General features: G+C 37.7%; 2 protein-coding genes across 4 annotated transcripts; one reads left to right on the top strand and one right to left on the bottom strand.

Annotated features, from left to right (window-relative positions):
* Positions 1 to 150: 150 nt before the first annotated feature.
* Positions 151 to 3574, bottom strand: LOC119418308 (NADH dehydrogenase [ubiquinone] 1 beta subcomplex subunit 1-like). 3 transcript variants are annotated; one of them, XM_037685571.1, is made up of 3 exons: positions 3402 to 3574; positions 2794 to 2935; positions 151 to 334 (listed from the first exon to the last, which is right to left on the bottom strand). In XM_037685571.1, exons 1-3 carry the CDS (start codon positions 3532 to 3534, stop codon positions 298 to 300), a joined length of 312 nt encoding a protein of 103 aa, XP_037541499.1. In that variant the 5' UTR covers positions 3535 to 3574; the 3' UTR covers positions 151 to 297. The 3 variants fall into 3 exon arrangements, with proteins under 3 accessions (XP_037541499.1, XP_037541500.1, XP_037541501.1); XM_037685572.1 differs by having other exon boundaries at positions 3388 to 3511; XM_037685573.1 differs by having other exon boundaries at positions 3407 to 3511.
* A 107-nt stretch (positions 3575 to 3681) lies between these two features.
* cpsf2 (cleavage and polyadenylation specific factor 2) lies at positions 3682 to 10489 on the top strand. The gene is made up of 15 exons (XM_037685569.1): positions 3682 to 3825; positions 4385 to 4551; positions 4872 to 5031; positions 5123 to 5228; positions 5325 to 5454; positions 5553 to 5668; positions 5809 to 5996; positions 6166 to 6456; positions 6598 to 6698; positions 6991 to 7194; positions 7279 to 7431; positions 7594 to 7816; positions 8020 to 8334; positions 9111 to 9245; positions 10321 to 10489. The coding sequence occupies exons 2-15, from the start codon at positions 4403 to 4405 to the stop codon at positions 10411 to 10413; spliced, it is 2364 nt and encodes a 787-aa protein (XP_037541497.1). The 5' UTR covers positions 3682 to 3825; positions 4385 to 4402; the 3' UTR covers positions 10414 to 10489.
* The last annotated feature ends 911 nt before the right edge of the window (positions 10490 to 11400 follow it).

Below are 11400 nucleotides of genomic sequence, written 5' to 3'. Positions count from 1 at the left end.
GAATCGTATATAATTTAAATAAAACACGCTCTTCATTACAAAACTTTGTGTACCGTGTAGTCTTCTGGTTCTGTGAAATTTTCATATAGTCCTTGCTGTTCAATGAATCCATGTTTAATAAAGTTGTTTGGAACACACAAATAATTACAATTAAAGGAGAAAGGACATGTTTATTTTTTTTAGTTGATGCATCTCAGAAAGAACATGTACAGGAATCCCCTTCATTTATGAGAGTTCAGGATAATCCATTGAATCAGTCACACCAAAGAAGATGGGACTTTCCAAGCAGGAAAACGTCTACTTCCATGTTTCCGTCTCACCAGGCTTCAGCTCCCTACAAAGAGAAAAACATTTTCGTTTCATCTAATTGTATCAAGGACATTCAGATTAGCCCAAAATGCATTTTTAAAACTATTTGAAATTTTGTCTAGGATCATGTTAACAAATAGATCTCCCCTCAGAAGTCTGAAAAATGTCTTACTTTTCTTGAGTTTTCTTCTGTATTTTAGTAAGCTTGATATCTGAACTATTCACCTGAACCTGCCGTTTGTACAATTAGGTCCAGTAAAAGCACAAGCATGATATTGCTAAAGTAAATCTCTTTAATATTTATGTCGCAGAGACTGAATCAGATTCCTTGTACAGTAGTCTCTCGTTACTTTGCAGTTCGACTTTCGCGATTTTTCAAATTAAGATTGGACATGACACATTTGGCGGATTGATGGATGAGCCACACGAGCGGCATGGATTGTTTATTTAAAATAAATTTTAAATGATTTAGCACCTGTGCAGCCCACAGATGCAGAGCGAAGCTCCCGCTGAAGCAGCTTTGTGACCCTTTGCTGTCCAGCTACACTGATAGACTTTTGTCTTCCAACTTAAAATTTAAAGTATGTCACATCGTAAAATCGTCTATCACAAAATAAAGGTTTTTTTTTTTTTTTTATTATTTTAGAACTTCTATGTTCAGTTGTTACAGTGTGATCAAGAAGTACATTTCTGCTCCGTGCTGCTGTGTGAAGGGTTAACCCTTTAATATCCTGCTGCACTTCTCTACAATTTAAATTTAAATACTGTAATACACTGCCTGGCCCAAAAAAAAAAAAAATAAGGGTCAAATCATTGGAATCAAGCAGAGAAAACCTCTAAGGAGATTGTAGAAACTACTAAAATTGGGTTAAGAACTGTCCAACGCATTATTAAAAGCTTTAAGAATAGTGGGGACCCATAGTCTTCAAGAAAGAAATGTGGCCAGAAAAAAATCCTGAATGATCGTGATCGGTGATCACTTAAACGTTTGGTGAAATCAAATCGAAGAAAAACAACAGTAGCACTCAGGGCTATGTTTAATAGTGAAAGTAAGAGCATTTCCACACACACAATGAGAAGAGAACTCAAGGGACTGGGACTGAACAGCCGTGTAGCCTTAATAAAACCACTAATCAGTGAGGCTAACTAGGATAAAAAAAAACTTCAGTTTGCTAGGGAGCATAAAGATTGGACTCTAGAGCAATGGAAGAAGGTCATGTGGTCTGCTGATGAGTCCAGATTTACCCTGTTCCAGATTGATGGGTGCATTAGGGTAAGAAGAGAGGCAGGTGAAGTGATGTACCCATCATGCTTAGTGTCTAGTCATCAATGCAAGATCTTGGTGAAAATTAATGCAACACTGGATGGAAATAGATCTTGTGGCATTGCAGAAGCTTATCGAAACAATGCCACAGTGAATGCATGATGTAATCAAAGCTAAAGGCGGTCCAACCAAATATTAGTGTGAGATCTTTTTTTTTTGGTAACAACTTGTTTTTTTGAGCCAGACTGTGTATTTTATATAAGCAATCCATGCTGCATGGATTGTCTATTTAAAATATTACAGTATTTAAATTGTTTATTTACACAGAAGGAGTGAGATTGGGAGTGAAACTTGAACAGTTGGGACTACTGGGTGCTTTCAAGATTCTGATTTTGACTGGGTGAGCTCTGCATGGACAGACACCAATTTACATCTCGGAACTTTTACATCCCTACACCCCTATCAGGTCTTTGAGGTCCTGTAATTAAGACCTGCTGATTGTTCCCCAAACAAAACTCGAAACTAAAGGAGACAGTTTCTTCTGTGGCTCCAAGACTGGAACTCCCTCAAACTCTCAGATCATTGATCTCATTGGCTTCCTTTAAAGGCTGGCTAAATCTTTTTTAATCCGCTTTTGCTTAAATTGTTTTGTTCTTTTGTTTTGTTTGTCAAAGCACTTTGTGATTTTTATCTTGAGAGGTGCAAATTTAGATCCCTACTTCATGGTTTTTCACTTATCACGGGGGTGTGGACTCCTACTACTTTATATGCAAATGTATACAGCAATAAAAAAATATTCTAACTTTAGAAGTTAAAAAAATATGTTAAAATGAACCTCCAGTGAAGGAACACATCTCATGATATATCCTATACTTTCTGGGGATTTAAAAAATGTTAATAGATTTTTTTTTTTTTTTTTTATGTAGTAGTACAGGCAGGCAATGTCAACAAAGTAATTGAAGTTTTGCAACTACCTGTATTTTGTTGGGGTATAAAAAGTAAAAGCTTGAGGAAGCTTTTAGTTTTGGTTATATCTTGTATGTACGATCACATGTCTTAGATATTTATGTTTTTGCTTTAATAGTTTAAATACGTGAAAAATTGCATCCTTTAAAAACGCAAAACTTAAAAGGTCCAAATGTGGACAGACATGAAAAACAGATTTGAATAAGCAGAGGATGAGTTTCTTAGGTTGTGCTGGTGTCAGTCACTTTTCTTACCTTTTGTACAATGTACTCTTGTTCCTGAAAATTGTCATGTTCTCATCTTCTCGATTGTCCAAGTACCATCCTATCACGAAGCCCATGGGAACCAAGACGAATGACCAATGCATTTGTTTTGGTAAAAACTTGAGCATGGTTCCTGTGGAAACCAAAGACACGTACATGTTTCATACTTTTGTATATAAAAGTAATGCTTACATTTTAAGTTTCTCAAAGCCTGCACGGCTGTAAGTGTAGCTTAGATCAATTGAAGCTAAACCAATAAATTAATAACATGAAACTGCTACCAACTTTGACAATTTATTACACATGCGCAACGTTTGTGCTAAGACATCGTGAAGCATTTGCTTTCAATCACTGACTAAAATAACTACAAAGCCTATTTACCTTCAAGATATGAGACAGAAAATGTTTAATAGTCCGAGAGAAGCTAACCATCATGCTATCCTGGACAATGTTAGCATTAGCTAGTGTTCTAACGTTTAATTTATACATGGTAAATACTGACTACTTTGTTTCGCAAAATCTATATGTTAAAGCATTCAGAGTCAAAGAATAAAATGTGACAATGCGTATATTAAAAATATATACTTGAATCTTAATACCAAACCTCGGCCTTCCGATCACACAGAGAAGGACATTGGACGGTACCAAAAGCAGAACGTGATGATGAGTACTGTACGTCAAACAATTAAAATAATTACCACATCGTTTTTTTCTTTTACCACATGTAATCATTTTCAACAGTGCAGAATTTAACGCTTATTTCTAAATATAAAATACTAAAATACTATCTAAGAATATTTATTTAATTTTCACGTACTTATTTTGTTTCTCTTTTCTCCACTCTCGTTGGTACGCTCCTTTGCCCTTTCACCTTTGACGTAACAGCGCTGAACATGTCTGCCAATCTAGTGTGTTGAAAATCGCTAACAAAAATGTTCTTACGTTGGTACTACAAAAATCCACTTTAAGAATTTTTTCCTTCTGTTTCAACGAAGAATAATTTATTTTATCTCCTATTTAATGGTATGTTTCATGATTCGTCGTTCTTGTTCACTCATCCACACAAAAGAGCAGACTGCTAGCTAGCTTGAATGCTAAATAGATTTTACCGGGTAAAACGGTGTTTAGGTTTCAGTAATCTAACGTTTCGGTCTTAACCACGATATACACAGCAGTTTAGGTTCTTGCCGCCTCGTGCAAGAAATTATTTTATTGAGTCCTGTTTTAAAGCTGCACCTGTTTGTTTTTATTTTAACATGCTAAGCTAAAATGAATGAACTCTCACGAGAAGACAACGTTAAGTCTTATATGTTTGTTTTTTCCTTTTAACCTTTATTTAACCAGGCAAATCCCACTGAGATCACAGATCTCTTTTGCAAGGGAGGCCTGGGCCTGAAGGCAGCCTAACATGCATGTTGTTGTTTTTTTTCTGTGGGGGGGAAACTTGAGTACCCAGGGAAAACCCACGCAAGCACGAGTAAAACATGCAAACTCCACACAGAAAGACCATCTGGGGATTGAACCCAGGACCATCTTGCTGTGAGGCAACTGTGCTAACCACTGTCATGTTTTGTCATTTCAGCGTGACAAGTGAAGAAACATGACATCCATTATCAAGCTGACAGCCGTGTCAGGGGTTCAGGAGGAATCCGCCCTGTGTTACCTGCTGCAGGTGGATGAATTTCGCATCCTCCTGGACTGTGGATGGGACGAGAACTTCTCAATGGACATTATTGATGCCATGAAACGGTAAGAATTATTCCCTTTTTTTTTTCATTTTAAAGTTGTATGTGTCTTTAAAGCTGGGAGGCAGTAATTGACAGAAAGGAACAGCAAAACGTGCCAACAAAATGCTCCACTTTGCAGACTTTCTGAAATACTACATTTGCTCACACTAGTAAACCAATTCACATAAGCTTTTATAAAGTTAATCAGTTTAAATAGATTTTGAGCAGCTTAATGTGTAAGTGTATTACATTACCTCTGATGTTCTCCTTAGCCCTTTGTTTTAGATTTTTGTTTGTTTGTTTATTTGCTTGCCTTGAAATATTGTTATATATTCCTTCCAGATATGTTCATCAGGTTGATGCGGTGCTGCTCTCCCACCCTGATCCAATTCATTTGGGTGCCCTGCCCTATGCTGTGGGCAAACTGGGTCTAAACTGTACAATCTATGCCACAATTCCTGTCTACAAAATGGGTCAGATGTTCATGTATGATTTATATCAGGTACTGTAATCTGTGACTATAGAAAATGAATGCAAATATATTCCTATAAATAAAGCTTTTGTGCATACAAACATTTCTTTCCTGCTTCCAGTCTCGAAACAACAGTGAGGATTTCACACTTTTCACCCTTGATGATGTGGACAGTGCTTTTGATAAAATCCAGCAGTTGAAATACTCTCAAATTGTCAATCTGAAAGGTGAGATTTTACTACAGCTCATCACAAGGAAGATCTATGGAGCAATCCAGTTTATACAGTCTGCAAAAATGTTGTGCTTTATTTCTTTCCTCACAGGTAAGGGACATGGTCTTTCGATTACTCCTCTTCCAGCTGGACACATGATTGGAGGAACCATTTGGAAAATTGTCAAGGATGGAGAGGAGGAAATTGTGTATGCTGTGGACTTTAATCACAAGAGAGAAATGTAAATAGAGATGTGCCTGTGAAATGAAAATGTAGTTGCCATTTGTTTAACTTGTGCTATTATTATTATTTTTAATTTTTTGCACTTGTCTGTTCTAGCCACCTCAACGGCTGCACATTGGAGAGCATTAGTCGTCCATCTTTACTGATAACTGATTCTTTCAATGCTACTTATGTACAACCACGTCGCAAGCAAAGGGATGAGCAGCTGCTTAGTAAGCAATATTCTCTTTAGATATGAGAATAAAAACAGTTAATATGATAATTACAATATTCCTAGTGTCGGAGCTTGTACATTTCCTCTGCCTTCCCTCAATTGTTCTAGTAATCATACTTCTCTTTTGCACTTACACAGCCAATGTAATGGAGACCTTGCGGGGTGATGGTAATGTCCTTATTTCTGTGGATACGGCTGGGCGAGTACTGGAGCTGGCACAGCTCCTGGACCAGATTTGGAGGACAAAGGATGCTGGGCTTGGAGCTTACCCATTAGCTCTGCTCAACAATGTTAGCTACAATGTGGTGGAATTTTCCAAGTCTCAGGTATGAATCGCTGATATTCACTCAAAAAAATTAATTTTACTTTTTGTTTTTTCCCATAATTAAATAATCTGATTTTATATAAATGTTTTCTACAGAAACAAATGAGCAAATGTTGCTACATGCTTGTTTTTCACCTGCTAATCTTTTTTTTTTTCTCTCTTCTCTCTAGGTGGAATGGATGAGTGACAAACTCATGAGGTGTTTTGAGGACAAAAGAAATAACCCCTTCCAGTTCAGACATCTAACCCTGTGCCACAGTCTGGCAGACCTGGCCCGGGTCCCCAACCCTAAGGTTGTACTTTGCAGCCAGCCAGACCTTGAGTCTGGCTTCTCCAGAGAATTATTTATCCAGATGTGTGAAAATACGAAAAATTCCATCATCCTGACCTACCGCACCACACCTGGAACCTTGGCCCGCTACCTCATCGACAATCCTGGAGAAAAGATGTTGGATCTGGAGGTAAAACCAGCAGCTGTAAAGTTGTTTTGGCTTTGACAGAGTGTTTGCCCCACAAGAAGTTTCAGTTTCTTACTTTGAGAACACATCAATAAATTCCTTACATTTTCATCACATTTATGTTTTCTCTTTTGTTTATGACAGGTGAGGAAAAGAGTGAAGCTTGAAGGCAAGGAGCTGGAAGATTATCTTGAAAAGGAGAAAATAAAGAAAGAAGCTGCTAAAAAACTTGTACAAGAACAACAGTAAGTTTTAGTAGGTAAACAGACGGATTAACTGAGTTTTAAAAGAGGAGTTACTGTATTTGGAATTTGGGCCACATTTCACAATTTGGTGTATAATTTGTTAAAAATTGTGCAAGTTTGTACTGGGTCCATCTTTTGTCCAACTACAGATTTTTATTTATTTTTAATGAAATCTGGTAAAGACGTATGAATTATATTGTCTTACTGTTTACTACTGTAGAGAAATTTACTGCCACTTGGAGCTATTTAATTTGGTGCGTATAGATTGAAGATTTGTGTTGTGGATATGCAGGGTGGATGTGGACTCAAGTGATGAGAGCGACATGGATGATGATCTGGACCAGCCAGCTGCTGTAAAAACCAAGCACCATGACTTGATGATGAAGAGTGAGGGGAGTCGTAAAGGCAGTTTCTTCAAACAAGCCAAGAAGTCTTATCCAATGTTCCCAGTGCACGAGGAGAGGATCAAATGGGACGAGTATGGAGAAGTCATCAGGTGCTGAAGTCTTAATGCTTGTAATTGCTGGAAGCCAGGAGTTTCTGTGTGGTTATCAAGAAATCAATGTTCTGCTTTTAAAAGGATGGAAGATTTTCTGATTCCTGAACTGCAAGCCACAGAGGAAGAGAAGAACAAACTGGAATCCGGCTTGACAAATGGAGATGAACCCATGGACCAAGATCTGTCTGTTGTCCCCACCAAATGCATCTCAAGTGTGGAAAATCTTGAAATAAAGTCAGTGAACTTCAGTATAATGACGTTTGTGTTTAGAATGCATCAGAGTTATATTCTTGTAACGGTTTCCAAATGTTGTTATATTAGGATAAACTGCACTCAACAGATCATACAAAGTCAGATCAACATTTTAACACTTGACCTCGTTTTTATTCTCCATAGAGCCAGGATAACATATATAGACTACGAAGGCCGCTCTGATGGTGACTCCATAAAGAAGATTATTAACCAGATGAAACCCAGAAAGCTGGTAATTGTTAATGGGTCACCAGAAGCCAGTCAGGATTTGGCTGAGTCCTGCAAGGCTTTCAGCAAGGACATCAAAGTCTACACACCCAAACTGCAGGAAACCGTTGATGCCACCAGTGAGACACACATTTACCAGGTGAGCTTCAGTAATGTCTGCTTAGTTTAGTAAAATATGACATATTTTAAATAAGGAGGAAAAATATGTTTTAATTCTAGTTACAAATTTAAAATTCTGCCATTGGGTTGTAAATTTAAATAATCTCTTTGTCAGATTAAGGTGAGCCATAACTTTTCCAAACAGGCCTGTGTTTTAATCCTTTTTATGTTTTTAATTTAAAGGTGCGTTTGAAAGACTCCTTGGTGAGCTCATTGCAGTTCTGCAAGGCCAGAGACACAGAGCTGGCATGGATCGATGGCGTGCTGGACATGCGGGTAGCGAAGGTGGATACTGGCGTGATGGTGGAGGAGGGTGTTAAGGAAGAGGTGGAGGAAGGTGAAGTACCCATGGATGTCGCCCCCGAGCTTGGCGTTGACCACAATGCCACGGCTGTAGCAGCTCAGCGCGCCATGAAGAACCTGTTTGGAGAGGATGAGAAGGAGCTATCTGATGAGAGTGATGTCATTCCAACACTGGAGCCGCTGCCTCCGAACGAGGTGGGCAACAGAAACCTTTTTTTAGTGTTTTTAAAAAGGCGTTATAATCGTGTGTTTTTGTGAGTTTTGGTCAATTTTAGAAATGCCTTGCATTTGCATATTCATTGCAACGTGTTTGTTCTTTCCATATAAATGGTTAGGCATTTAACTTCATCATAAATTTTCTTTAATTCACTTCATCTTTAACAAATACCCTTTTTTTACTTTAAATATTTTTAACTTCCTGGCAGTTTTTCTAATTGAAAAGCATAATTCCCTCCTAAGAAGTTGAGGATTTGTGGACTTATTCAGCTTGTTTGTGCATTCATGCTTTAAACTCTTATTGTAGAGGATCCCTGGAGGGTATTTTTTCTTGATCGAATAAATATAAAAACTCCCCGTTTTAAATGTTTTAATGGGAGTTGTTTTTTATTTATTTTTTATTGTAATATATTCAAGTTATTCGTACTTTGTCATATTAGAATCTTTTGCAGGAGATCAGCTGAATTTTGGCAAATGAGAACATTTAATTTGAAATGTGCTTGCTTGTTTTTATTTGTTTAGTACAACTCAGACTAATAGCGTTGATGTTAGAATTTCCAATATTTACAATAGGACCTGATCAAAATGTTCAGAATAGTGTTTGCAAATAGGACCCAAACCTGATTTCTTCTCTGATAAAAGCTTCTATTGAGACTTTGAGATTCCTGAGAAGATGCTTTAATGTGACTGTGTTCAAAAAGCTGTGCTGAGCTGCGTGGAAATACTGTTTGACCAAAGTTGTTTACTCTCAACAGATTTCAGGGCATCAGTCCGTGTACATCAACGAGCCTCGGCTGTCTGACTTCAAGCAGGTCCTTCTGAGGGAGGGCATCCAGGCTGAATTCGTTGGCGGAGTTCTGGTGTGCAACAACTTGGTGGCCGTGCGCAGGGTAAGTGTCCTCCCCACTCTGAGCGTCTCGTCTGTCAGCTCACTGCAGACTTCCCCAACAGCACTAAACATATAAACTACACAATGATAAATTAAAAAGATACTGTGAGAAAAAGGTGACGCTACTACAATATTCAAATCCTCACTAATGACATTCAGTCTCCCTTTAAAATGTAATTAATCAGGTTAACAACCATAGTGAATGCACTTCTTCTCATTAGTTGTGTGTTTGTTGCGTTTTTCATTGCATGCCACAAAAGATGCATGAAGCTTGCTATTGCTATAAAGGAGCTTCTTATTATGATCAGGATTGAGCATCCCAAGTTTTAGGGTGATTTTTCAGTTCAGTACAGGGGTTCAGGCATTCAAACATATTTTTTTTAGGTTTATCTTTGTAGGGTCTGACCCAGAAAGACTCAGTGCTGAGCTAGCACTTGTTTTTCTGTGCTAAAGCCAGATTTTAGGTGAAAACACAAAAAAGCCATTGCTGAGTGAACTCTTGTTCCTGTTAGCTGTGGATCACCTTTAGTGGGGTTTGCACAATCGAGGAATAATTCTTACAAAATAAATGCCTTTTTAGGCTTTATTTAAACCCCTGAGTATTATTAAAAGACAACACCTACAATATGAAAACGTTCTTTAGTCTTGTACGAAAATATACTCTCACACACTGAAGACTAAAAAGAACATTAAAGACGGAGAGAATAAAACACAGTTTCCCTAAGGAGGATATAAAAACCTCACCTCAGTGCTTCACTGAAGTAAAAGTAAGAGTGAGCCAGGATCCTAACAACAAACTGCAGAATTGACAAGAACTTAAAATAGATGCGGCTCAGACAATGAAATCAAATAGTGTTGTGACTGTTAATGGAGTGTGCTTACACGCTGGTTGAATGGGAAAACTCAATGCAGATGCATTAGACACTTAAAATCCAAGACTGCAGGAAGGATCTCCACCAGTAAATCTTCCACTGCCCAGCAGTCTGCTGCAAAGGGTTTGTTCATTCGTGTTTAAAGATGCAAACTTATTGCTTAAGGATCGAGATGACCCGTGCGTTTTTCTGCTCTTTGTCCAGACGGAGCCCGGACGCATCGGCCTAGAAGGCTGCCTGTGTGACGACTACTATAAGATCCGAGAGCTGCTGTATCAGCAGTACGCTGTTGTATAGAAGCTGCAGCAGGCCCGCTGATGCAGAGCACTCCGAGGCATTTCAGAGACTTTACAAGGACTTCTGTCAGAGGAGAACCAGTGAAATTCTGCCTCACCGACTGCTCTATCTGTTGTACTTCTAACCATTGTGTACATTTGTCCTTTTTATATACTTTTTTTTCCCAAATAGCATTTTTGTAGTTTATCTTCAGAAAGTGAAATGCAAATGTTTTCTCCATGTGGAAGTTTTCATATTTCTCCAAATCCATGTAATATGCAACTTTTTCAGCTTGTGTTCTGTTAGTAAAACCTTTTTTTTTTTCCACATTTCATTGTGGTGCTTTTTTTTCACTTGACACAAGACATTTGAATGCATCTGCACATATTTTTTTCTGCGCTCTTGACAGTGGAATCTGTCTGATCATTCAGGTGATAAATGGGGCCAGGGCTCAACCATAGTACACATAGTTTGTCATATTAAGTCTGTACAAGTGAATATCAGATATATTTATATTCTATACTTTTCTCAGACTTAAAAGCATAACAAACCTTGTAAATATTTCAGAAATGTAACCTCTGATTCACGTCAAAGTATTTATGATCTGATGTGTAAGAGTTTGCAAACCCCAAATCATCAAAACATTTGGCGAATTATTGTAAATGTTATTTAGGTTGGAAAAAAATTGCACTCCTAAAAATGATGCGTTTTGGAAGACTTAAATTTATCAAAAGTTTTCGGCCTTAAAGTTGTAAATACGTACAGTACGTATTTACAACATATACGTATTGTGTGTATTTATGTACAGCTGTAAAATTTTGTACGCACGTATGTATTTTGGGTCTTTAAGTATGTTACGTCTTAAATTTGTAGAGATTATAATTTTTCCTTTAACATTTTTAAATTCTCTGCTGGCATTCATTCATTCTGTGTTGTAGTTCTGAGGTTTTCAACCTTCAACCATTTTGCTGTACCTAAACTAGCAATCCAACAAAGTTCAGTCAGGTC

This window comes from Nematolebias whitei, chromosome 12, assembly GCF_014905685.2.
Source record: "Nematolebias whitei isolate Nwh7 chromosome 12, NemWhi1, whole genome shotgun sequence".
Taxonomy (NCBI): domain Eukaryota; kingdom Metazoa; phylum Chordata; class Actinopteri; order Cyprinodontiformes; family Rivulidae; genus Nematolebias; species Nematolebias whitei.
The sequence above is the reverse complement of the archived record's forward strand: the minus strand, read 5'-3'. Positions and strand labels throughout refer to the sequence as shown.

Excerpts from the sequence above, each read along its gene's own strand:
- cpsf2 (XM_037685569.1), top strand. The coding sequence starts at position 4,403 with ATGACATCCATTATCAAGCTGACAGCCGTGTCAGGGGTTCAGGAGGAA. Across the intron at positions 5,669-5,808 it reads AAGGGATGAGCAGCTGCTTA|CCAATGTAATGGAGACCTTG; the intron begins GTAAGCAATATT and ends GCACTTACACAG. Across the intron at positions 9,246-10,320 it reads ACTTGGTGGCCGTGCGCAGG|ACGGAGCCCGGACGCATCGG; the intron begins GTAAGTGTCCTC and ends CTCTTTGTCCAG.
- LOC119418308 (XM_037685571.1), bottom strand. The coding sequence starts at position 3,534 with ATGATTACATGTGGTAAAAGAAAAAAACGATGTGGTAATTATTTTAAT. Across the intron at positions 2,936-3,401 it reads GATCGGAAGGCCGAGGTTTG|GAACCATGCTCAAGTTTTTA; the intron begins GTATTAAGATTC and ends TGGTTTCCACAG. Across the intron at positions 335-2,793 it reads AAGAGTACATTGTACAAAAG|GGAGCTGAAGCCTGGTGAGA; the intron begins GTAAGAAAAGTG and ends TTCTCTTTGTAG.